The sequence below is a fragment of the Pongo pygmaeus genome, chromosome 2, assembly GCF_028885625.2.
Source record: "Pongo pygmaeus isolate AG05252 chromosome 2, NHGRI_mPonPyg2-v2.0_pri, whole genome shotgun sequence".
NCBI lineage: Eukaryota > Metazoa > Chordata > Mammalia > Primates > Hominidae > Pongo > Pongo pygmaeus.
In genome coordinates, this window is record NC_085930.1 from 121,317,760 (window position 1) to 121,341,534 (window position 23,775).

Here is a 23,775-nt window from a genome sequence, read left to right on the forward strand (position 1 = left end):
AAGGAAATGATTTTGAAAAGTGAGCCTAAATGGAATTTGGGGAGACGCGGGAGGGAGCGATTCTGAAAGTCCTTACAGACAACTCATTGTACTTAAAATGAAATCCGAATTCTTCCCTTGGTCTGCAAGGCCTCCACATTATCTGGCTTTTGCCTACATCTCCAGCATCTCCTTTCCTCCCGTACTTATTCCTAGCGACACAGGCCTTTGGGCTTCAGATTGAGTCAAACTCATTTGGTCCTCGGGACATTTGCACTTGCATGAAAGGCTCTCCCCAGAACTTTACAAACCTGGCTTCTCATACTTTGAGTCTCATTCAATTCAAAGATCATGGTCCTCAGAGAGGCCTTTCCTGACCACTCAGTTTAGTAGTGGCCATTTAAGTAGAGCACCCAATTCTCCATCCTTTTTTCCTTCTCCTTCCTTTTCTCCTCCTCCTCCTTCTTCTTCTTTTTTTAAAATAAATTTATCAAGCCACCAGAAGTGCTGAATCCATTATTTTCGTATCATATTTTCACGTCACTTATCACTATCTGAAATTGCTATTCATCTGTTTTCTTGTTTATTGTCTGTCTCTGTTACTAGGGATCCTGTTTTTTTGGGTGGTACTTGGCTGTCACCCAAGCACCTAGAACGGGGTTCACTGCACACTGAAAGTACGCAAAAATATTAAGTGAATGAATGTCAGGAAGATGAAAGATGGAGGGAGGTGAGAAATCCATCAAAGGCTCACAGAAAGAACTCAATTCTTGGATGAAAGTCAAAAGAATCCCAGCAGCTAACACGCAAATTTGCTGAGAGAGGGGGCGGGGCGGGCCAAGGGCGGGGGCGGGAAGGGGCGGAGTCGGGCGGAAGCCGGGGAGAAGGCCCAGGAAGTGACGGCCGCCTCCCGGCTACCGGGGACTTCTGGAGTCCGAGAAGTCAGCGGCGCGGTTGCTGCGGCCGCCGCGCTCCCCGGCCCGAAGCGATGGAGAACGGAGCGGTGTACAGCCCCACTACAGAGGAGGACCCGGGCCCCGCCAGAGGCCCCCGGAGCGGCCTCGCTGCCTACTGTTTCCTGGGCCGGCTCCCATTGCTCCGGCGCGTTCTCAAGGGCTTGCAGCTGGTGAGTCCGCGGTCAGGGAGGGCGAGCCTGAGCTGGGGAGCGGGGTCTGGCCTGGGCTTGGGAGGCCGCCGAGCTGCTTCGTTTCAGCTTGGTTGTTCAGTAAAAGGAGATTTCCACACCTCTAGTTCCTTCCTTCTCAGCCTGGGGAAGGGGGCGTTACCCTCCGCCCTTCCGCCGGGCGGCCCCTCAGTCCCAAGGCTCTCACCATCGGGATCCCACGAACTCGGGCCACCCAGCCTGTTAGGCGGGCTCAGGAAATGCGTCGGAGACCCAAGTCAGCCACTTCAACATCGTTCACTCATCCTCTATAGCGACTTTCCTCTCTTCTCCCTGCTGCTACCCTGCATTATCGCCCACAGTGCCTGTATTTAGACTGTGAAGCGGTGTTTATCTTTCTCTGGCTCTTGCGGTTTTCCTGCTGCGAGCGCATGGGGGCAGTTTAACTTGCTGGACAAAGTCCTGCGATACCACGCGTGGCATTGAGATGTGTGTGTGTGTGTCCGGTAAATTGTCTTCTAAAAGTTTTATATTGACTGGAAAAGAATTATTTCAAAATTGAGCAATATGGGTTCTAAATGGAAAGTCAGAAGGACAACTTTGTGAGTATGTGCGGATAGCAGAACTAGGACATGGTATGCATCTTTCCATTTTACTGAGTTTATTTTAAGCAGTTAAAGTACCATAAACCTATTCGTGAAAACATCAAAGCATCTTTGAGATTTAAATTATTCACTTTACAGTCGTGTTGAGCTCCTATGTACTGTTTCAACCACTGATGGTTGAACCAGTTTGGGAAAAATAGAACCAGTTTTGGTTCTATTTCTGCAGTAGGACCAGTTTAGGAAAAATCCGAATGCTTATAATGTTTATGAGTTTTGTCTTACTTTGTTTTGTTTTTTAACCATTCTAAGTAAAAATTAGCTCATTGGTTTCCTTGGAAAGAACTTAAATTCTTACAACTCAAATGACCAGAAGTTAAATTCTTAGAACTCAGGTGACCTACTTTTATTGAATAGAAAAACAGAAGTAGGAAAATCGGCACTGCTGTTTAGCGATCAAAATGATCACATCTGCTGGTGACTGGGAAATCATTTGAAAGCAAGTGATAATGTGGCTTATGGCACCCAGTAGGATCTGGCCTTATCTTTCTCCCAGTCTCCCTCTAGGTGGTTCCACACTGGCCACCTTTAATTTATTACGAGGCATCAGGGGCTCCTTCCTGCCACTGTTCCTTTGCATAAGCTGTTCTACCTTCTTCCTTTTTCCTTCTGCTCTTCTCTTGTCAGCTGTCACATGATGATTTTTAGGTTTTAGCTGTATTTCTCTGCAGTAAAGCTAAAATTTTCTACGTGAATAGTAGAACTCTTTAGAACAGAAAAGAATATTCATCTGAAGCTTTTTTTTTTTTTTTTTTTTTGTGTGTGTGTGTGACCGAGTCTTGCCCTGTCGCCAGGGCTGGGGGAAGTGGCGCAATCTCGGCTCACTGAAACCTCCGCCTCCCGGGTTCAAGCAATTCTCGTGCCGAGTAGTTGGGACTACAGGCACGCACCACCATGCCCGGCTGATTTTTTTTTTTTTTTTTTTTTTTTTTCATAGAGACGGGGTTTCGCCATCTTGACCAGGCTGATCTCAAACTCCTGACTTCAGGTGATTTTCGCCCTCCGGGCCTCCCGAAGTGCTGGGATTACAGGCGTAAGCCACTGCGCCAGCCCATCTGAAGCATTCTTGCTGCTCAAAAAAATCATCTGTGTTGGTTTGCTGCCCACAAAATCTCCTATTTTCAGTTGCCTTTATTTTTTTCTTTCTAATAAAAAGTGGCAAAGCTAAAGTAAATTTTCTGATTACCTTCTTATAGTTTAGTAAACTGTAGTTTCATATCTTTGGAATAGAACATAACCAGTTCCCTTCCTTATTGCTATTATAGAAGAAAACATGGAACACAACCAGAAATTTTTGTGGTAAATGTTATACTTGGACACAGAGAAGATTAATTTGCCTTAAAAGATCGTTAGACTGTTATTTGTTCTCCATCATTCATAAGAAGAAATGGAGAAAAAATAAAAACTAATATCTCTTTATGAAATCCATTTATTTGTTTATGGGGAAATTGTCATGTTACAGGAATGCTTTCTTTAATATGGAGATTTAAAAGTACATTTTCATTACTGCCTTTCACTTTGATAGTTGTCTTTTTGTTCCTGCTTTGTTTTGATAATGTCTTATCTCTTCACAGTAACAGTATGTTACAGGAATTATCCAGCAAGTCACAAGAAAGTTACATATGAAGCCAGTAAAAGTTGCCTTCCAGCCTGGGGCTATAGGCAAGGTCTTTGCCTTAACTCAAATTCTTCTTTTAGATAGATTGGTTGTTTTACTTTAGATGTTTAATTTTTTTAAAAAACTAAACAGAATTGCGAGCTCCAGTAAGGAAACAACTGTAATGGAGAAACCCATAATCAGAAGAGGAGGTGTTTTAACAAGGGACCTGCAAACCCTGTGAAATTTTATTCAAAATATTGTACACTTATATGTTTGAGTATATTATTCTGGACCCATAAATCTTAACAGAATCTCAAAGATCCTACAAGAGAAAAGAAGCCTGCTGTAAAACTTAAAAACCAGACATTGTATATATACTTAGGAAATTCTTACATTAGAGTCTTCGGAGGTTGAATGGATTACCTCTGAGGTTCTTTGCACTCTTAAGATTTTTTTTTTCAAACCTCTGAGGCTCCATGGGGTTTGCTATTACAGAACTGAGTTGAACATTGAAGGGATAGAGAGTGGAGCCTATACACAGAGGAGATTAGAGATAAAAGAACGTAACTTCTCTGTCTCTTGAAGTTAACATAGCTGTGTCTGCCATTTAGATATGACCTAAGTTTTGTTAAAACCCTAAGCATCCCCCAACTACCATCCACCCTTCCAGAGCTTAAGAAGAAATACCCAGTTGAGAATTCAGTGTAAGGAGTTACTGGAGTCCTAACTTTATGAAGTTTTTCAGTTTATACTATCCTTAGATTCGTCCATATGTTCATGTTTTATTTTGTGAATGTTTTTGAGGGAGTTTTTGTTTTAAGGGGAGAATTGACGTTTGGTAAGCTAATTGCTTGCTGATACGCTGGTGCAGTGACCTAAATATGTGTAATTTTCTGTGCAACAAGCTCCACATTGTGTCCGTGCTGTCAGTTGACTGTCCTGATAGCTGCACAGTACTGGGATTCTAGTCGCTCATCTGGCAAGCAGTTTTAGAAATCGCCAGTGATTTTTCAATATATTACATTATAAATAATGTTATCCTATAAGTACCAAGAAACAAATTACTTGGAAGCATTTCTTATATTGATGCTCTTTTCATTATTTAAATATGAAAACTGATGTGTAGTAAATTGAAATGTTCTATTTTTGCGTTGAGGAAGATCCCGCAATGTCAGCAAATTATATCTGAACCTTTGTAAGAGTAAATATTTGCCTAAGGCAAGGGAGGCCTGGCCTGTTTCTTCAGACCAATGGATTGTTAAATTTGAACTTTACTTATAACTACAAAGTTTTTAATAGTAAAGTTCATTAATTTATAATTCATATCATTTTGTAGATGGAGCTTTATAATTAATGGCAAACATTTAAAAGTTCTTTTCATAAAATATAAGTAGTAGACTGTTAAATTAATGGAGAATTCGTATGTAATATAGTGACCGTTTTAAGGAACACTTGAAATTTCAGAAAAGGTAGTGAAACTGAGGCCGGGTGCGGTGGCTCATGCCTGTAATTCCAGCACTTTGGGAGGCCGAGGTGAGCGGATCACAAGGTCAGGAGATAGAGATCATCCTGGCCAACATGGTGAAACCCCGTCTCTACTAAAAATACAAAAATTAGCTGGGTGTTGTGGCGTGCACCTGTAATCCCAGCTACTTGGGAGGCTGAGGCAGGAGGTGGAGATTGCAGTGAGCCGAGATCGTGCCACTGCACTCCAGCCTGGCAACACAGCGAGACTCCATCTCAAAAAAAAAAAAAAAAAAAAAAAAAAAAAGAAGGGGTAGTGAAGCTGAAATGGAGAGATAGATGCAGGATAGTAATTATCCAGTGTTTAAATCACCAGAGCTGTAAGATCATCTTTTAGTCACTGAGACTTCCCAAATCTGTTGATGCTAGCAAATTGTTTTTAATGGATGATTTAATACATTAAACGAAATATACAGAACTGTGGGTTTAACTTCAAAAAGCCAGTCTTACAGGGAAAACCTACCCAAACATACATATTCGTAAAAGGAATTTAACAAACAGTATTTCATGGGGAGAGGAAGTACGGAGTGGGAGTCAGAGACTTGGGTTCTTGTCTGTGCTGAGCTAACTTGGGGCTTAACCTGTCAATAGCTTAATTCCATCTTTGTAAACATGAGGGTGGGAGACTATGTCCTCTAAGGGCCCGCCTGACATTAAAAGCTTGATAATTCCCTTAATTATATTTGGGTAAAATTTTATGTCATTAGAAGGAGTTACATTGGGTATACAGTTGTTAGGTACTTAGCTTAATCTTCAGTAAGCAATATTTAGTATGATGACTTCATGCTATTGAGAACAAAACTGTTTACCAAAAAATAATAATTGAGCCTTTTTACTTATGGGTTACATTTACCGTGAATTTCTTAGCTAATACAGCGACATTTTTTCTCTCTTCCTATTCTTGACCACTTTGGCATTTAATGCTGGTGACCACTCATTTCTCGAAATTCTTCCTTCAACTTTTACACTTTTTTTTTTTTTTTTTTTGAGACGAAGCCTTGCTGTGTCACCCAAGCTGGAGTGCAGTGGTGCAGTCTCGGCTCATTGCAACCTCTGCTTCCCAGGTTCAAGCGATTCTCCTGCCTCAGCCTCCTGAGTAGCTGGGACTACAGGCGTGCACCACCATGCCTGGCTAATTTTTGTATTTTTGGTAGAGATGGGGTTTCATTATGTTGGCCAGGCTGGTCTCAAATTCCTGACCTCGTGATCCACCCGCCTCGGCCTCCCAAAGTGCTGAGATTATAGGCGTGAGCCACCGCGCCCGGCCAACTTTTAAACTTTTTTCTTTTTAATACAAGAAAGTGTCTGCTTACCAAAAAAAAAAAAAATCAACTAAAAATATTAAAATAAAACCACTTTCCCACCCCTCACACTGCCAGGTGTCACGGTATGATTAACAATTTGGAGTATGTTTACTTGCTGCTTTTTAAGGAGTTTTCTTTTTTTTAAAAAACACTTCCTGGCTTGCTGATAAGCAAGTTGGTTGCTCTTTTCCCTCCTACACTGGAACTGTAGAATTCTTTTAGGCCCCACCCAATCCTCTGTTCCTCCTGTTTTCTAACCCACTAAACCAGGCAGGTGTTCCCTCCTGCCTTCATCTAGACATCCATATTCCCTTATATGATCATCACACAACCACACCCAACTCCTAAACCATTTTTTTCTTCATCCCCATCCAGTTAGGTCAGTTGCCTTATTATCATTTTTGGATTTATTATGCAAATTCTTGCCCTTATGAATATGTTCTTTTTCATCCTCCACCTAGAATTAGAATGTCATGTGTCTATCCAGGTTCTATTTGTGTCTCTACCTGGTTTGAGTCCTGCTTTTCCACTCATCCTTCTCCAGCTCCTTCGAACATTTTCTTGAGATTTTCTAACCTACATATAATGAATGCTCAGTTACTGTGGTATAAAATATATTGTTATTATTGTTTCTTGTACATTGAGCTTATTACTCCATCATTTATATCTTCCTATATGTAGAACAGCGTTGGAGTGTTGCTAGTTCAAGTACACTTTGAGTTAGCAATTGCATAATGCTGAGGGAGCTTACAAAGGAAGGTTAGTAGCCTCAGAGATGGGTAGGCAGAGAATTTTTTTTCTTTCTTTTTTTTTTTTTTTTGGTAGATATGGGGTTTCACCATGTTGCCCAGGCCGGTCTCAAACTCCTGAGTCCAAGCTATCCTCCTGCCTTGGCTTCCTAAAGTGCTGGGATTTGGGATTACAGATGTGAGCCATCGCACCTGGCCGACAGAATGTCATATTGACTATAGCTTGTAGTGCCAATTTCTTGGCCTTTAACTTGAGATGGGAACTAGTAAATGTCCAAACGTTTTTTTCTTTCTTTTTTTTTTTTTTTTTTTTTGAGATAGTCTCGCTTTGTCACCCAGGCTGGAGTGCAGTAGCGCCATCTTGGCTCACTGGAACCTCCGCCTCCTGGGTTCAAGCAATTCTCATGCTTCAGCCACCCAAGTAGCTGGGATTACAGGCATGCGCCACCATGCCCAACTAATTTTTCTATTTTTAGTAGAGATGGGGTTTTGCCATGTTGGCCAGGCTGGTCTTGAACCAGGTTGGCCAGAAGGCCTCAAGTGATCTGCCCGCCTTGGCCTCCCAAAGTGCTAGGATTACAGGTGTGAGCCACTGTGCCCTGCCAGATGTCCATACTTAATATTGTACTCCTTGATTCTCTTAAGATGTCCAGGCAGAACCTGCCTCCTACTATTGCTCTGAGGCAATAGGTCAGTAAGGTCAGTAGGAATGCCACCTGTTAATACATTTGGAATAGGATTTGTAATGACTTGAGACTGACTGCTTCCGGACAAGCTGGATCCTGTCTTTCTTTTTTTACTGAGAATAGACAAGCAGCCTATGTCTGTCCTACAGATAACCTTTTATTGCCATATAGCCTTCACACATGAGTGTGCCTAATAGTCTAATTGTAACATGAGTGGTTCAGCTATTCCCAGACCCTAATTAGAGTTTTAGGCTGGTATCTTCTCTCAGTTAATTGACTTCTGTACAACCGAGGTATATTTTGTAAATTTCTCTGAGAGAAACTTTTAAAACTTGGACAAGATTTAACATAGAGGCAAGAAAAAGGCAAGTGAAATGTTAGATATTTAGTATTTTATTAGACTATAGTCATGTTAGAACTCATCCTGTAAGTATGATTATAGGAGACTAAGGAAGTATCTTTACACAGTGGCCTTCTGGGATTTATCTTGGTGTTGTCACTTTATATCCTGTGGTGTAATGATTGGGAACGCCTTACCTAACACACCTGTCTGAAGGAAGTTGTTTGGGACATGCTGGGCTATTTCATGCTTCACTAACTTACAGGAAATCAGAGAATGTAACCATTCATGTTACAATTTGACTATTGTTTTCTTTTATATAAATTCTTTGCAGTTGTGGGGATATATACATTTTGTATAGCCAGTAGGAGGGAGAGGAAATCCCTTAAGGGTTTGGATACCAGTATAGATTTGAATTATTATTTTTTAACTTTTTATTTTGAAGTAATTATAGATTCACAGGAAATTGCAAAAAAAAAAAAAAAAAAGTACAGGGAGGTCCCATGCACTCATTTGTGTGTGCATGTGTGTGTAATTCCATGTAATTTTACCGTGTGGATAGCTTTCTATAATCACCACCACAATCAAGATACAGAACTGTGCCATCAGCAGAGGCTTCCCTGTGCTACCCCTTTGTAGCCACACCTTTCCCCTTTCTCTTGGCTGCCACTAATTTGTTAGCCATCATTATTATTTTTATTATTCTAAGAATGGGTTATGAATGGAATCATACAATATGTAACCTTTTGAGATTGGATTTTTTTTTTTTTTTACTTTGAATAATTCTCTGGAGATTCATCTAGGACATTACATATATCAAGTTTGCTCCTTTTTATTGCTAATATTCCATGGTATGGATGTACCACAGTTTGTTTTAACCATTGGACATCTGGAATGTTTCCAGTTTGGGGCTACTGTGAATAAAATTGTTATAAACATTCACATACCAGTTTTTGTACAAATGTTAAGTTTTCATTTCTCTGAGGTAGTTGCCCAAGAGTTCTATTCCTGGGTCATATGGTAGATATATGCTTAGTTTTTAAAGAAACCGCTGAACTGTTGTTTGTCCCTTTTTAATGAAAATGTTTTGTAAGATAAGATATTTACTATTACTATGAAATGTATCTGTTGATTTTGGTAGCAATCTTGTTGCCATTAACCTGTCTGGTTGCTTCTGCTGGCCTGACTGGGGTGAGAAGGGAATTCCCTTTAGCCTCTGACTTAGGTCATCAGTCATTTTGATGGTTTTGGCCCTCAGCAGGAAATTCCCTCAGCTTCCACAAAACACACGCAAACTGCCCAAGCAAAATACTCTTCTTCACTCTCTTCCCTTCTATTTCTAGAGAAGAGTTAGCCCCAAACCTGAGCCCTGAATCCTATCTTTAGAGAGCCATTTTTCTACCTATGTCTTTAGACCCACCCATCTTACTGGTTTCTGCATAAGTATTTAAACATGCTCAGTTCTCTCCCATGTTGAAATTCCCTTCTCTTTGACCTCATACACTACTGCCCTATCTGGCCATTCTTTCCCAGCCACACTTATTGCCTATGCTGTCTCTCTTTCACTGCCTTACCCTCCCCTTACTTCCCAATACACAGTATTGTAATCGAGCTTCTCTCCCTGACTACCCTGGAACTTTTCTTGGTAATGTCACTGGCAACCTTCTTATAGCCCAGTCTAAGGTAGGTGTTTCAGTGTTGTTCTTACTTGACCTCTAAGTAGCATTTAGCACTCTTGATTACTTGTGTGTTTGTGCATGTGTGTGTGTAAATACTTTTTTCTTGTTTACTACCCCTTTGATTGCTGCTCCTAGTTGTCCTTTGCTGGTTTCTTCCCCTCTGCATATCCCATAAATCTTCAGATTCTTCAGATTTCCACATAAGGCTATCTTTCCTCATTTGAGTCATCTCACCCTCCCACTCTGCTGCCTCCCACATCTTTATCTGCATCTTAGACCTCTCCTTTGAGCTCCAGACCATATATTCATTTGCTTTCCAACTACATCTTCACCAAACTCTTCCACAGACCTCCTCAATCACAGCACATTTAAAACTGAATTTATTCTCTTCCCAGCACCCTTGCCTTTTAAAAAGAAAAAAACCTGACTCTTTTTTCAATGAGGACCAGTATGTTAGTACCACATATACAGTAGTTGGAAGTAGTTAAAACCCACTTGCATGTAATTGAGTTGCCAATTTAACCAGAGTTAACGTTCTCCACTCACCATACCAAGCATCCTGACCTCACACCAGTCACCCACAGCCTGCCATGGCCAGTAGGCATCTCATTAGCACTCTAGAACTCTTGCTTCTGTCATCAGTTGAGTTGTGTTGTTCCCATACTGGTTTATGCTAACTATACTTTCATGGCCATACAGTTAAATATTACAAAGCTGAAACTGAGTGTTAAAATGAATTGTTTATTTAAAACTAAATTGAATGCTTTGGGAAGACTGAAAGAGAAGTTACTACAAGATTTATCTGCCATGGAATTAAGGAAGAGCAAGGCAACTGTAAGAGGCTGGTAAAATAGTCTGACTCTAGAAAGATTCTGAACTCTGTTTCTCAAGTGTTTAAGATCTCACTTCACTTCAAATAACATCAGTCTGGAAGTAGTAGTCCATAGATGATGAAAGTGATTAATGCAGAAAACATGTGGAATTCCAGTCACTAGACCCATAAAGAAAAGACTCACTTCAGCAGATTGTTAATAAATGTGCGTTTTTAAGTTAAAATGTTTAAGGTACATATGTGTTATCTTGTGTTCCATATTATTTGTACGCATCTTGTCTGATACGAGCTTTTGCATCTTGTCTGATAAGAGCTTCTGCTGCATCTCCAGTGATTGCCACTCCTCTATTGCTGCTCCCTAGTCGCTATTATTTGCCCTGATTTCCTACATCAGCTTCCCAGTTGGATGTCCGCCCCAAGGTTTGCCTTACCTCTGGTCCCTTCTCCATATTGTAGCCAGTGAGAACTACTGAAAGCATACACCTGATCATTGTCAACCTTTACTTTAAAATCCAGACTCTTTAATTAACAAGGACATTTAGATCTGGCCTCAGCTTACCTCTCTAGCCTCGTATAATAATTTTTGTGCTGCCATTCTCTTCCCTTAAACTCTGTACTTAAGCTGTGTTGATTTGACTCACTTTGACAGTTAAGTTGAAGGTTGGGGTGTGTGTTGTCTGTATGTTGGGTCAGGGGGCAGGTGCCATGCTCTCTCATTTCTGAGCCTTTCTATGTACTGCTTCTCTGCTGGGAATTTCTTTCCTTCATCTTTCATCCCCCAGACTGACTCTGTTCTTCAGGTCTCAGCTTTCTCCTTCAGGAAGCCTATCCTGACCCCGAAGTTGAGCGTCTCTCCTGTGTGCTTTTATAACAATATTATATATTCCCCTGTTCTGGCATTAGTACACAATAGGTTAATTAATTCTTTATTTACCTGTATTTCCTTCAAGGCGGCCAAACTGTAAGTTCTGTGTAGATGAGGTTTATTCATTAATCTTGTTTGCCATAGTCTCCTCATTGTAAATATTTGAGTAAATGTATTATTCAGAAACAGCTTTCTAAATACTGTAGATTCTCTGAAAAAACACTTAAGTAAAATGTTTTGCTTCATTTGTAGTTGCTGTCTCTGCTGGCCTTCATCTGTGAAGAAGTTGTATCACAATGTACTTTATGTGGAGGACTTTATTTTTTTGAGTTTGTAAGCTGCAGTGCCTTTCTTCTGAGTCTCCTTATACTGATTGTGTATTGCACTCCATTTTATGAGAGAGTTGATACCACAAAAGTAAAATCATCGGTAAGCATGAGAAAATATCATCCCTATATTAATAGCTGTTTTATAATCTGGCATAATTTTATTGTTCAAAGCAGTAATATTTTCAAAACTCAGCAACATGAAAAGACAGTATCCCTTGTTCCAACTCGCTCTGCTTCTAAGCACCTCGTTTTTTCCTACCAAGGGGATGATAGAGAGGGAAAGTGAGATTAGAATGAGAGTGACAGACACTGCCAATAGTTTACAGTTATTGGTGGTTTAATGTAATTCACATTAGACTTAAAAAAGCCTAGGATTTTATCACTTCTGATTTCTCACTTTTGAGTGTCACTCATTGGTTCTACAATTATTAATTGTGTGCCTTTATTATATGCCAGGCATTTATATGCTAGACATTGGAGATAGAGTAATGAACTAATGTGAAATATTTCTGGAACTTTAAAATAAAACAACATTTAAAGCTTAAAGGTTCAGTAATCAGGGAAAATAAAACAACATGTAATTCTTCCTATATTTTGCTTTAATGGTATTATGAAAAGTTGTCTATAAGTGAATTAAGAATGCATTTGTTCCTGTGTTAGTTTGCTAGGAGCAGAATCCTGGTAGAACCAATGCCCTACCATCTTGAGGTGCTGTCATGGCTAATGCCATCACTATAGGAATTTCTATGACAATGACAACAGGACTCATTTGTTTTATGAAATATATATTAAGAGGATACAGATAATCCTTAGAATTTTTGTTAATTATATTTGTAGTCTTTGGACATTTTTCTTTTTTACAGATTAATATGCCATAAGATTTGGACAAGGGAAAAGTTCTCAAGTGTCTGAGCTGGTTGATTTCTAGTTTGAATGTGTAAAAAAAATATATGTATTCCAAATTCTGGCTGGAAAAATTTATATTAAAAAAATTAAAGATTGAAATCATTTTGTCATTTCTTATCTCAACAGTGAAACAATATCACCATAAAAATATTTTTAGAAATGTTTAGTTTTTATTTTAATGGTGCATCTGTAGTGTTTAAAACACACGATCATTTTGACAAGAAACGGTATTATAATATTGTCCAGTTTAGTATCATTTTGACAAGAAACAGCATTATAATATTGACCAGTGTAGTATAATGGTGTAACCTAAAAAAAGTAAAACATTTATTATATCAAACTTGAGCATTTAAAAGGTCATTTTAGAGTAAATGCTGGTTTAAAAATACTGAGAAAAAAGAAAAATCAGTCCATCCTAAAATAGCTTTTGTATTATTTTGCTGTATTCAAGTCTTTTTTTGCCATTCGTAGTTTTAAAATTTAAAATATTTTAAAATTAAACATATAAAAAAATTTAAAATTAAACATATATTCTACTTTTTATCTAATATCATAATGATTTCATGTTTGTTTACATGGTTTAAAAATCACTTTTTACTGTCTGCCTATTAATACACTTAGATTTTAAATATTTTTTCATGCAAAAGAGGTTTTCTGTTTTAGAGGAATGTGTTTTGAGTGTGTGGTACTGGTGGTACCTAGAGAAGAATAACTTTTTTTTTTTTTTTTTTGAGAAGTCTTGCTCTGTCACCCAGGCTGGAGTTCAGTGGTGCAATAGCAGCTCACTGCATCCTCCACCTCCCGGGTTCAAACGATTCTCCTGCTTCAGCCTCCCGAATAGCTGGGATTACAGGCGTCTGCCACCACACCTGGCTAATTTTTGTACTTTTAGTAGAGATGGGGTTTCGCCATATTGGCCAGGCTGGTCTCAAACTCCTGACCTCAGGTGAACCGCCCACCTCAGCCTCCCAAAGGAATATTTTTTAAGAGAGAATGTTTTCTATCCCATGCTATTGCAGTCAGAGTCTATTAAGAACAACAGTAGCCAACATTTTTGGGACATTTACATTTACTAGTGGTATAGCTCGGATTTGAATTCAGGTAGACTGGCTCTAGAACCCATGTTTATTGAACACTACATTATGGTCTAAAAATGATTGTCTTGTTTCAATTAACTTGAATGTATTCCAAATATTAGTAAATAGAATTTTATATTTATATGTAATAAATTTGAAATAATCAAAGGGATTAAAAAATAAAGAAAGTACTACAGGGAAACACCTTTTAGAAGCGGAGAAAACCTCTTTTTTTTTTTTCTTTTTTGAGACAGAGTTTCGTTCTTGTTGCCCAGGCTAGAGTGCAATGGCACGATCTTGACTCACTGCAACCTCTGCCTCCTGGGTTTAAGCGATTCTCCTGCCTCAGCCTCCCAAGTAGCTGGGATTACAGGTGCCCACCACCACACCCAGCTAATTTTTGTATTTTTAATAGAGATGGGGTTTCACCATGTGGCCATGGTGTTCTCGAACTCCTGACCTCAGGTGATCCACCTGCCTCGGCCTCCCAAAGTGCTGGGATTACAGGCGTGAACCACCATGCCCGGTGAGAAAACCTCTTACATTTTATATGAATTTTAAGTGAATGATTGACAATTTAGGAATTCTGTGTTAAATAGTTTTATTGATTTTTTTTGTTTTTTTTTTTTTGAGATGGAGTCTTGCTCTGTCGTCCAGGCTGGAGTGCAGTGGTGTGACTTTGGCTCACTGCAACCTTTGCCTCCTGGATTCAAGTGATTCTCCTGCCTCAGCCTCCAGAATAGCTGGGACTACAGGCGCCCACCACCACGCCCAGCTAATTTTTTTTGTATTTTTAGTAGAGACAGGGTTTCACCATGTTGGTCAGGCTAGTCTCGAACTCTTGACCTCATGATCCGCCCGCCTCGGCCTCCCAAAGTGTTGAGATTACAGGCGTGAGCCACCGTGCCTGGCCAGTTTTATTGATATTAGGTTTAGTGGAGTTTGCAGTTCAGAAAACTCAAAAAGTATCAGACTTAAAACCCTTTGGAGTGACTATCATTTTACCAAGTTTCCCTTTCTGAATCAAGTATATATGTCATTACTGTTTTCAGTTGGCATATGAGAGCCTTGTGAGGTAATGCCTGAGAGAGCACTTGGAAACCCGTGAAACATCTCATGATTGTAAGCTGCATTATGATGAGATATGGAAGCTTTTATGTAGTAGATAAGCTCATCATATAAGCTCACTGTGGATTACCCACTTGGAACAGTTGAAGGCAATATGTTATTCCAGAAAGCTTAAGTGTCTAAAAAACACCCTATTGGCATACTTCTGTTTAATAATGGATGGTTTTTAAAATTCTTTCTTTTAGAAAGTGCTTTCAAAGAATTGGAGTGCTCTCAGAGATGTCACCCTACCATAAAATACTTTGAAAGGAAAGAAAAATGCTTTTTTGCTGGAAGTAAGATGGAATTGTAATAAATGCTTTGGCTTAGATAATTTTAATATGTCCCAGAGAAAAAGAGGACACACACAAACACTTGCACACATACACATGAGATCTTTTCTGGGACTTTTTTTTTTTTTTTTCTTTTTTTTGAGACTGGATAATAAAAAGCATCCCAATTAGCTGGGACTACAAGCTCATGCCACCTCTCCTGGCATAGGGGATTGTTGTTATTAAAAGATTATCTTGTAATGTGTTCTCTCAATATGCCCAGCCCAGTGTGGGTACTGTTTTTTTTACAGGGTATTTATTGAATGCCAGGCTTATTGAAAAGTTAGAAGTTTGGGTATGTAAGTTTGGGTTGTATCAAGAAAAACAAGTAAGTAGCCAGAGCTCTTTAAAGTTAAAAATGAAAAAGTTCATTTCCATGAATCTAACTATTGTATTCCTTTTGTGTTTTGTATGTATGCATAGGATTTTTATATTACTTTGGGAACAGGATGTGTGTTTTTGTTGGCATCCATCATTTTTGTTTCCACACATGACAGGACTTCAGCTGAGATTGCTGCAATTGTAAGTACCTTGTATTTTTAACATTGATTATTTTTGTTTCCTTAGAAATATGGAATTTGGAGAGTACTTGACAAGTTATACAGCATGTTAGAGTTGTTTTTCTTTAACTTACTTTTTAGCATAATTTTGAATAGAAGACCTACAAGCAAATCAATATGATAGCCTTTAAAACCTAGAGCCTATAGAATTTGACTGAATTTCGTTTAAAAAAAATCCACTTACTCCACATATCAGTGTGTTATTGCTAATGGAAGTGGTAAAATTGACTTTATTATTTTATATTTCTCCACTTTCAGTTCAATAAATGCACACCTACATGCCAGGTGCTATTCTAGGTATGGAGAATATATGGGAGAAATGATTCAGAGGCTCAGTCTAGAAAAGGAGACGGAAAAGTAAAATTGTAATGGAGTTTGTTAAATGAACCAATAGAAGTTGTTCTGAGACTGGGTGCTGTGGCTCAGGCTTGTAATCCCAGCACTTTGGGAGGCCAAGGTGAGAGAATCACTTGAAGCCAGGAGTTCAAGACCAGCCTGGGCAAGCAACATAGTGAGAACTCATCTCTACAAGAAGAAAAATAATAATAATAGAAAAAAAAGTTGGTCTAGACAGCAGTTTTCAGTGAGTTATACATATCCTTAAAGTTTCATCAGATTTTTCAAGGAGTATGAGGCAGAGATAGTGTTGAGGAAATTAATTTCCAGCTTTTAAACCTCCATATGTAATCTTTTTTAAAACTAGTATGTCTGAGAATTTATCTCTGGTGAAGGAGTCACACCAGCTCTTTTCCACCTTCCCATTCACAATCGCCACCCACCTTGCCCCTCAAAAAGAAAAAAAACTTGCTTGTCCTGAATCTTGCTGCATTAGTTCCTTCTCGCACTGCTATATAGAAATACCTGACACTGGGTAACTTATAAAGAAAAGAGGTTTAATTGCCTCATGGTTCTGACAGCTCTATAGGAAGCATAGCAAGGGAGGCCTCAGGAAATTTACAGTCATGGCAGAAGGCGAGGTGGAAGCAGGCACATCTTACATGGCCAGAGCAGGAGGAAGAGAGAGAGTGGGGAGGTGCTACACACTTTTAAACAAGCAGATCTTGCAGTAACTCACTACTACAAGAACAGCGCCAAAGGGGGAATCTGCCCCATGATCCTATCACTTCAACTAGTCTCCACCCCCAACACTGGGGATTACAATTTGATATGAGAATTGGGTGGGGACACAGACCCAAGCCATATCACTTATTATGGTGGATTACCCTGAATTGTAAAACAAAAAAACCTTGAGTACAACAAAGAGACAGTTGAAAATAAAGATCCAATTTTTATCTGAAATTCTTGGGGCCAGAATTTTTTTTTTTTGGATTCAGAATATTCTGGATTTTAGAAAGGTAGTGCTGTACATATGCTGTATTACACAACACCACTTGAGGGCCTGGGACAGTCCCCTGTAATCTAACGTTGGTATATCTGAAGTAAAACATATGAATATTAATAGTGAAAGGGATAAGAAAAGACTGTAAATAGTCTTACTCCATGTAAATAGTTTTACTTCATGTCAATTTTGAGCCAAGTGAATCATGAAAACCTTGAGTTAATGTAGTTCTTTGGGTTTTGGAATTGTAAATTAAGGATCATGGCGTTGGACTGGTAGCAGTGCTGTGAACTTGAATGACTAGCAACTGGACAACAAATCGTCTTGCAAGTCAGCTGGTTTCCAATTAATACTTCGTTTTTAACAAAATTGAAGTTAGGCCAGGTGTGGTGGCTCACACCTGTAATCCCAGCACTTTGGGAGGCCAAGGCAGGCAGATCAGGAGGTCAGAAGTTTGAGACCAGCTTGGCCAATATAGTGAAACCTTGTCTCTACTAAAAATACAAAACTTAGCCGGGCGTGGTGGCGGGTGCCTGTAGTCCCAGCTACTCGAGAGGCTGAGGCAGGAGAATCGCTTGAACCCGGGAGGCAGAGGTTGCAGTGAGCCAAGATTGTGCCACTGCACTCCAGCGTAAGTGACGGAGTGAGACTCCATCTCAAAAAAAAAAAAAAAAAAACAAAATTGAAGTTGTAATTAATAGAGTTGTCAGCTAATACATCATTAAAACTGCTTTTTATGATAGAAAACTCAAAAGGAGTTCAGAGAATTGCATGGCTATATTTATCTATTCATATGACAACAGTTTCTTAGCACTTGTGTAAAAACAAAACATAGAAATAAAATTAACACTGAATCTTGATTCATTCTAGCAATAAGCAATATTTATTCATGGGTACATGAACCAATAGAAGAGGAAAAATCAAAGTTTTAATAGGGCTTTATGGTTAATTTCAGTTTAGAAACATTTTTGTTGCAGAGGAGTATGAGATAGTGATCAATAAAATAATGAGTTTTTTAACTCGTTTTTAACTTTTTAAAAAAGCGCTGGCTACTTATTTGTATAAAAATACATTACTATAAAATTCTGTGGGGAAAGTGAAATGAAGTTGAGGAAAAATTGAGTTCCAGGGAAAAAATTTACAGCTATAAAAAAATTTTTGTATTTTAATTAGACTGTCTCAGTATTTATATGTCATTGGATATATTTAATAGTGACAGGTAGTTTAAAAAGCTGATATTTATAATATGCTGGAAATTACCTTTTGTAACTATTTAAATTATGAAAAGTTCTATAGACTTAAATGCATGAGGAAGTTTTTTTTTTTTTTTTTTTTTTTTTAAATTCAGAAGTGTGTGAACAAAAGAGCTAGAAGATCACTTGTGATCGGAGACAGCTTCAAAAACAAGGGTGACATTTGGTCTGAGTTTGATGTATTTAAGAAGGTTGCCAGGAAAATAAGGGGATAAATGCCATCAAGTCAAAAATAAAGATTCCAGAGGGAAAAAGACTTGGCTTTTGTGGCGGGGGATGGGAGGGTGGGAGGCGTTGATAATTAAATTTAGATTGGATATGTTGGGGATATCTGAGGGACTTAATGAATTTGGAGCTCAGTTTACTTTGTGGTAAAATGAGGTGGAATGCATATTCTTTAGAGGGGGGAGGAGAGGTCAGGAGACTGCAACAGACTGTAAGAGAATGTTATTAATAAAAATTGTGGATATAGGGAGTATTAGATTTGGAAGAGACTTTAGCCATCACCTACACCAATTTTCTCTTTTTTACAGAGAACTTCTCTGGCCCCCATATCCTTAAGGGTTTTGCTAGTGGAGAAGCTAAATTTGAAGCAGACGCATGGTCTTCTGTCTCTTGATAGAATTCTCAGAACGTTTGATCATATTTTAGAAGAGAACAGTTGAGGAAGTGATTTAAGGAAGAGGAAGTAGGTAGTGGCGTCATGTCACTGTGTCATTGCAGTGTGACAACTGGAACATTATTTAAGTAATTTAACCTAATAGTATATTCAAAATGGAATTTCTGTTTTGATATTAATAACTTTTTTCATTTTCACCTAGGCTGAGTTGCCTAGTCACGTATTTTCCTTATCACATCTGTGGGTCAATCTAACCATGCAAATATTTTTGTTTTGTATCATTTTATAGAATTTAATGTTTATCTGTTAACCCTACTTTCATATATTAGCCCTCCACTTATAAACATGCACACATAAGGCAGAACATAATATTTTGTGAGACTTTGACTAATAGCCATTATTCTGGAAGTTTTTCTTTTATAACTTCCATTTTTTTATGACTTAAAAAAATTTTTTTTACCATTAAAGAGTAGTCGTGTATAAGATAAAATTCATGAACATCTTGTTCATATGAAACATTCTCCAAGCCAAGTAGGAAATGTAAGATTATATTCCAGAATTCTCATATAACCTTTCATCATTTTTTTCCTCAGGTGTTTGGATTTATAGCAAGTTTTATGTTCCTACTTGACTTTGTCACTATGCTATATGAAAAACGTCAGGAGTCCCAGCTGAGAAAATCTGAAAATACCACTAGGGCTGAAGCCCTCACTGAGCCACTTAATGCCTAAAGACTCTGGGGAGCAGATGTTACCTAAGGTAGTGACCCTGCATTGTGGTGCCTGAGCCCTGGCAGAAGCTCTTGTAAAATTTGTGTAATTGTTTAAACCACTTCTTTTGGAGAGCAAGGGGAAGGTCAAGAAGGCAGTTTTATCAATATTGTGTCAGTCACCACAAAGTAGGCCAGATAAGTTAAAAAAAATTTTTTTTAAATAATAATTGAAACTTATCTCAAATGGAGATTTTGGTGGGAGGAGGAGAAATTGTTTTTTAAATCACACAGCTCAACGATTGATAAATGATTCTGTCATTCTGTTACAGGTCATTCTTTTACTAGGCTTAGCTTCCAAATTATGCTTTATAGCTGTATAAACATCGTGATTATATTCATCTACTTAGAAATTGTTTTATTTTTCAATTAATTTGCTTAGCTGTTTGTTTTGATGCTTAGATTATGTTGTGTTAATGGGAATTTAACATATTTAAGAAACCAATATTTAAAATGTTGGTCTAGGTTTTTTTCCTTAACATGTATTACCAGGCTTTACTGTATTTCACTCAGCCTTAAATGTTATAATATTTTTGGATAACTGTTATTAATTCTTTGAGACCTTCGTATAGCCTATAAAATGTATGGGAGATGTTGGTATTTTATGTGTATAAAAGCAACAATATCAGCAACTTCGTGTTTATACTGCACCTTGGTTGTTGATGTCAAGTACAAAAAAAGATTGTTTTGTAACACATAAAAAAATGGAAGAAAGTGATACCGCACCTAAGGACCAAAGATAAGAAAGGCTTTTTGCCCAAGACAGTGAAGGTAATTATAAAAACAAGCTTTGACCACTTAACCAAGTATCTGAAGAGATGAGTTCATACTCTGATTTAGAAAGTGGTTCAGTTCCCCTGTTGGCATATGATTATTTTTACTAAAATTAATACAGCTCTGTGGGTCTTCTTTAGTGTTTTCTTTGAAGCCAATCTGTTTTTTTTAGGACCCCAGCCTTTGGTTTTTCATCTGTTCGAGATGCTTCTTCTCTGTCTCCTTATCAGATAGAAATGGAGTCATGTGCTGCTGCTTCATCTAGCAGAGGTTAGCCTCTGGCTCTGACACTTACTTTTTGTCAGTTGTCTTTAGGTGGTCCTGAATCTTGGGCCCTTTTAATTGTGAATACTGTGTAGCAGGATCTTGAGAGTCCTTGTTCTTACATAGGCATTGCTCTAGTTTGTCTTTGGCAAAAAAAAAAAAAAAAGTAAATATCCAGGGAACCCTGCCCAGGCTAATACTGTTGGTGGCATAAGAGAATCAAGCCATTCTCAAGAGATAACTTCATAACCAGAATTGTCTGTTGGCTAGCAGCTGTCACAGATAGGCAGGGCACTTGGGATACGACCTTTCTGTCCAGGTGGTTCACAGACTAGACCTTTCTTATCCTCCTCCTAGAGTTTTGACCTGGGACTCTAGTGTTGATGATGAGCCCATACATCAGGTCCTTCTACACTTTGGTGGAAGTCTCCCAGGGTAGGTTTCCTATTTGAAACAGTGGAATCATGTTTTCAGTGATAAAGTTTAATGACCTCATCTTTTTTTTTTTTTCCTCATCTGCCATTTGTGTGTCGTAGATGGGTTTTAGTTGCATGAATGTGGCTAATGTGGTTCTCAGAAATTGGTCAGTATGGCCCGACATAGATTCTGCTCTGTCTTACTGACTCAATACCTTTAGGATTTGTATCAGAGTTTGGATACTAGTGTTAGTGGTGGTGTCACCACTACTTAATTGGGAGATAATGAAACCAATCATGGATGCTGTTTTTATTGGGCATGTCATCTAAGAGAGGAGAAATAGCTGGGTTTTGGGCCTAATTATGAATAAGGACTGATTCAGAAAATGAGTTTATGGTAGGTAGACTTAAAGTTTCACATCAAACCGTACCATTGTGATTTTTAATGTCATCTAGACCTATCTAAAATTCGGAGTATATCATCTGGGCTACCTCAGGGTCACCACCCATGCATTGGGCTTAGTCGAGATTGACAGATACATTCTCAGCTGGCCTGTCATATAAAACATTGTCATTGAGCTTAAACTCCGCTTGTTCTGAGGTTTCACCTCCATGTGTTTCATTGGTGCAAAAGTGGATCTCTTAGTTGGTCACTTAATTCTTTCTTTTCCAGAAAGATAGTATGTTCACTGGTATATTTGGTCACTCTTAGAACCTTCCTTCACATTGTTTTTTATGGGACCCATGAATGGTTAGCCTTTCTTTTCTATTGTAGAAGGAAATAGGAGTAAAAAGACCATTGTAGTAAATAAGTTCAAGGGGAACTTGGGACCAGAAACCACTGTTACGTACAAAAAATGGCAAATTCAATAAACTCAAATTTAAAATAATGTTTAAATTAACGGTTATGATAAATTTTATATTTATACAAATAGATTGCTTAGAATGGTTCTCAAGAATTATAAGAGAAATGAAAGTACAAAAATTTTATAATTACTATACTTTTGTTTGGGGGCTGGGAAATGTATTTTTACATTGTTTGTAGCCAATCATTTTTATATTTGTCAATTTAAATCTTATGGGTCTTTTTTTTAATCTCTCGATGTCAGATTTTATAGTCTTTTTAAATAAATCCATTTAATTAAAACATGCATACCTTTGTAAGTGTTTATTACAGAAGTGTGATGTTGAAATGAAAAGCTGTCTCTGTAGTTGTGGGAGTTGGCTGCACAATCTTGTTGAGTGCCTATGTAGAATACTAGATTTTGGATATATCTAGGATAGAAAAGAAACAAATCCATTTCCCATCCATAAGCTGTCCCTCTTGTTGGAAAGTTAGAATACACATTTAAACAACATTTTTAGGCAGCCACAGAGGAAGACTTACAAATGCCTTTAAATACTTCCAAAGAAGCAATTTAGACTCTTTGTTACATTTCTAGATGTGGCTAACAATGCTAAAAACAAAATAGGCACATTCTCTTAGGAACTGTTCAATGATTGGGAAAGTGTGAAGCAAAACTAGGGTGGTGCTGGTAAAACTACAGCTATTTGTGTAGTTTGCGAAATTCCTGCCTCCACCCTGTGTGAGAATAACAGGGTCTTTATAGTCATCAAGAACTCACTGGAATTTGTACATTCTTCAGAGTTTAGAGTTTTGTTTTGATAAAGAGCATTGTATCAATATGCAATAAGCTGCAAGAAGCAGAAAATTTAATTAAATGTGTCTTAAACAGTAAGAAAAACTTATAAGACATCTGGGTACATTGGCGAATTCAGTGGCCAAATTTTCCTACAAGTACAGTAATGTGTGTCACAGAAATTGATATAATAAAGGGGGAGGCTGGGCGCGGTGGCTCAAGCCTGTAATCCCAGCACTTTGGGAGGCCGAGGCAGGTGGATCACCTAAGGTCAAGAGTTCGAAACCAGCCAGGCCAACATGGTGAAACCCCATCTCTAGTAAAAATACAAAATTTAGCTGGGTGTGGTGGCACATGACTGTAACCCCAGCTACTTTGGAGGCTGAGGCAGGAGAATCCCTCAAACCCTGGAGGCGGAGGTTGCAGCGAGCCGAGGTCATGCCATCGCACTCCAGCCTGGGAAACAAGCGCAAAACTCCATTTCAAAAAAAAAAGGGGGGGCGGGGGGGGAGAAGTATTGTCTTTTCCCCAACATTTTTATATTTAGCTACTTTTTTAAGTTTTTGAATTTGTTTGTTTTGGAGACAGAGTCTTGCTCTATCCTTCAGGCTGGAGTGCAGTGGCGCCATCTTGGCTCACTGCAACCTCTGCCTCCCGGGTTCAAGCGATTCTCCTGCTTCAGCCTCCTGAGTAGCTGGGATTACAGGCGCATGCCACCACACCCTGCCAATTTTTTTGTGTTTTTAGTAGAGACGCAGTTTCACCACGTTGGTCAGGCTGGTCTCAAACTCCCAACCTCAGGTGATCCGCCTGCCTTGGCCTCCCAAAGTGCTGGGATTACAGGCATGAGCCACCGCGCCTGGCCTGAAATATTTCAAGCACTGGAAGCACAGAGGATAATACCTGTTGTAGACTCCACTCACCTTTAATAGATGATAACATTTTGCCATATTTGCTTCAAGGTTGTAACTCTGGTTCATTCATTTTAAATGCTGTTTGGTATTTCATTGTATGAATGTCAAAATTTACTTATTCTCCTACTGATAGA

General features: G+C 38.6%; 1 protein-coding gene across 1 annotated transcript; it reads left to right on the top strand.

Moving 5' to 3' along the window:
- Positions 1-824: 824 nt before the first annotated feature.
- Positions 825-22,240, top strand: CMTM6 (CKLF like MARVEL transmembrane domain containing 6). Its single transcript, XM_054482124.2, has 4 exons — positions 825-1,105; positions 11,596-11,772; positions 15,517-15,615; positions 19,458-22,240. The coding sequence occupies exons 1-4, from the start codon at positions 968-970 to the stop codon at positions 19,593-19,595; spliced, it is 552 nt and encodes a 183-aa protein (XP_054338099.1). The 5' UTR covers positions 825-967; the 3' UTR covers positions 19,596-22,240.
- Positions 22,241-23,775: the final 1,535 nt, after the last annotated feature.

Bases quoted from the DNA above. Each gene is read 5' to 3' on its own strand.
- CMTM6 (XM_054482124.2), top strand. From the start codon at position 968: ATGGAGAACGGAGCGGTGTACAGCCCCACTACAGAGGAGGACCCGGGC. The intron at 11,773-15,516 runs GTAAGCATGAGA...ATGTATGCATAG, and splicing joins CCACAAAAGTAAAATCATCG to GATTTTTATATTACTTTGGG. The intron at 15,616-19,457 runs GTAAGTACCTTG...TTTTTTCCTCAG, and splicing joins CAGCTGAGATTGCTGCAATT to GTGTTTGGATTTATAGCAAG.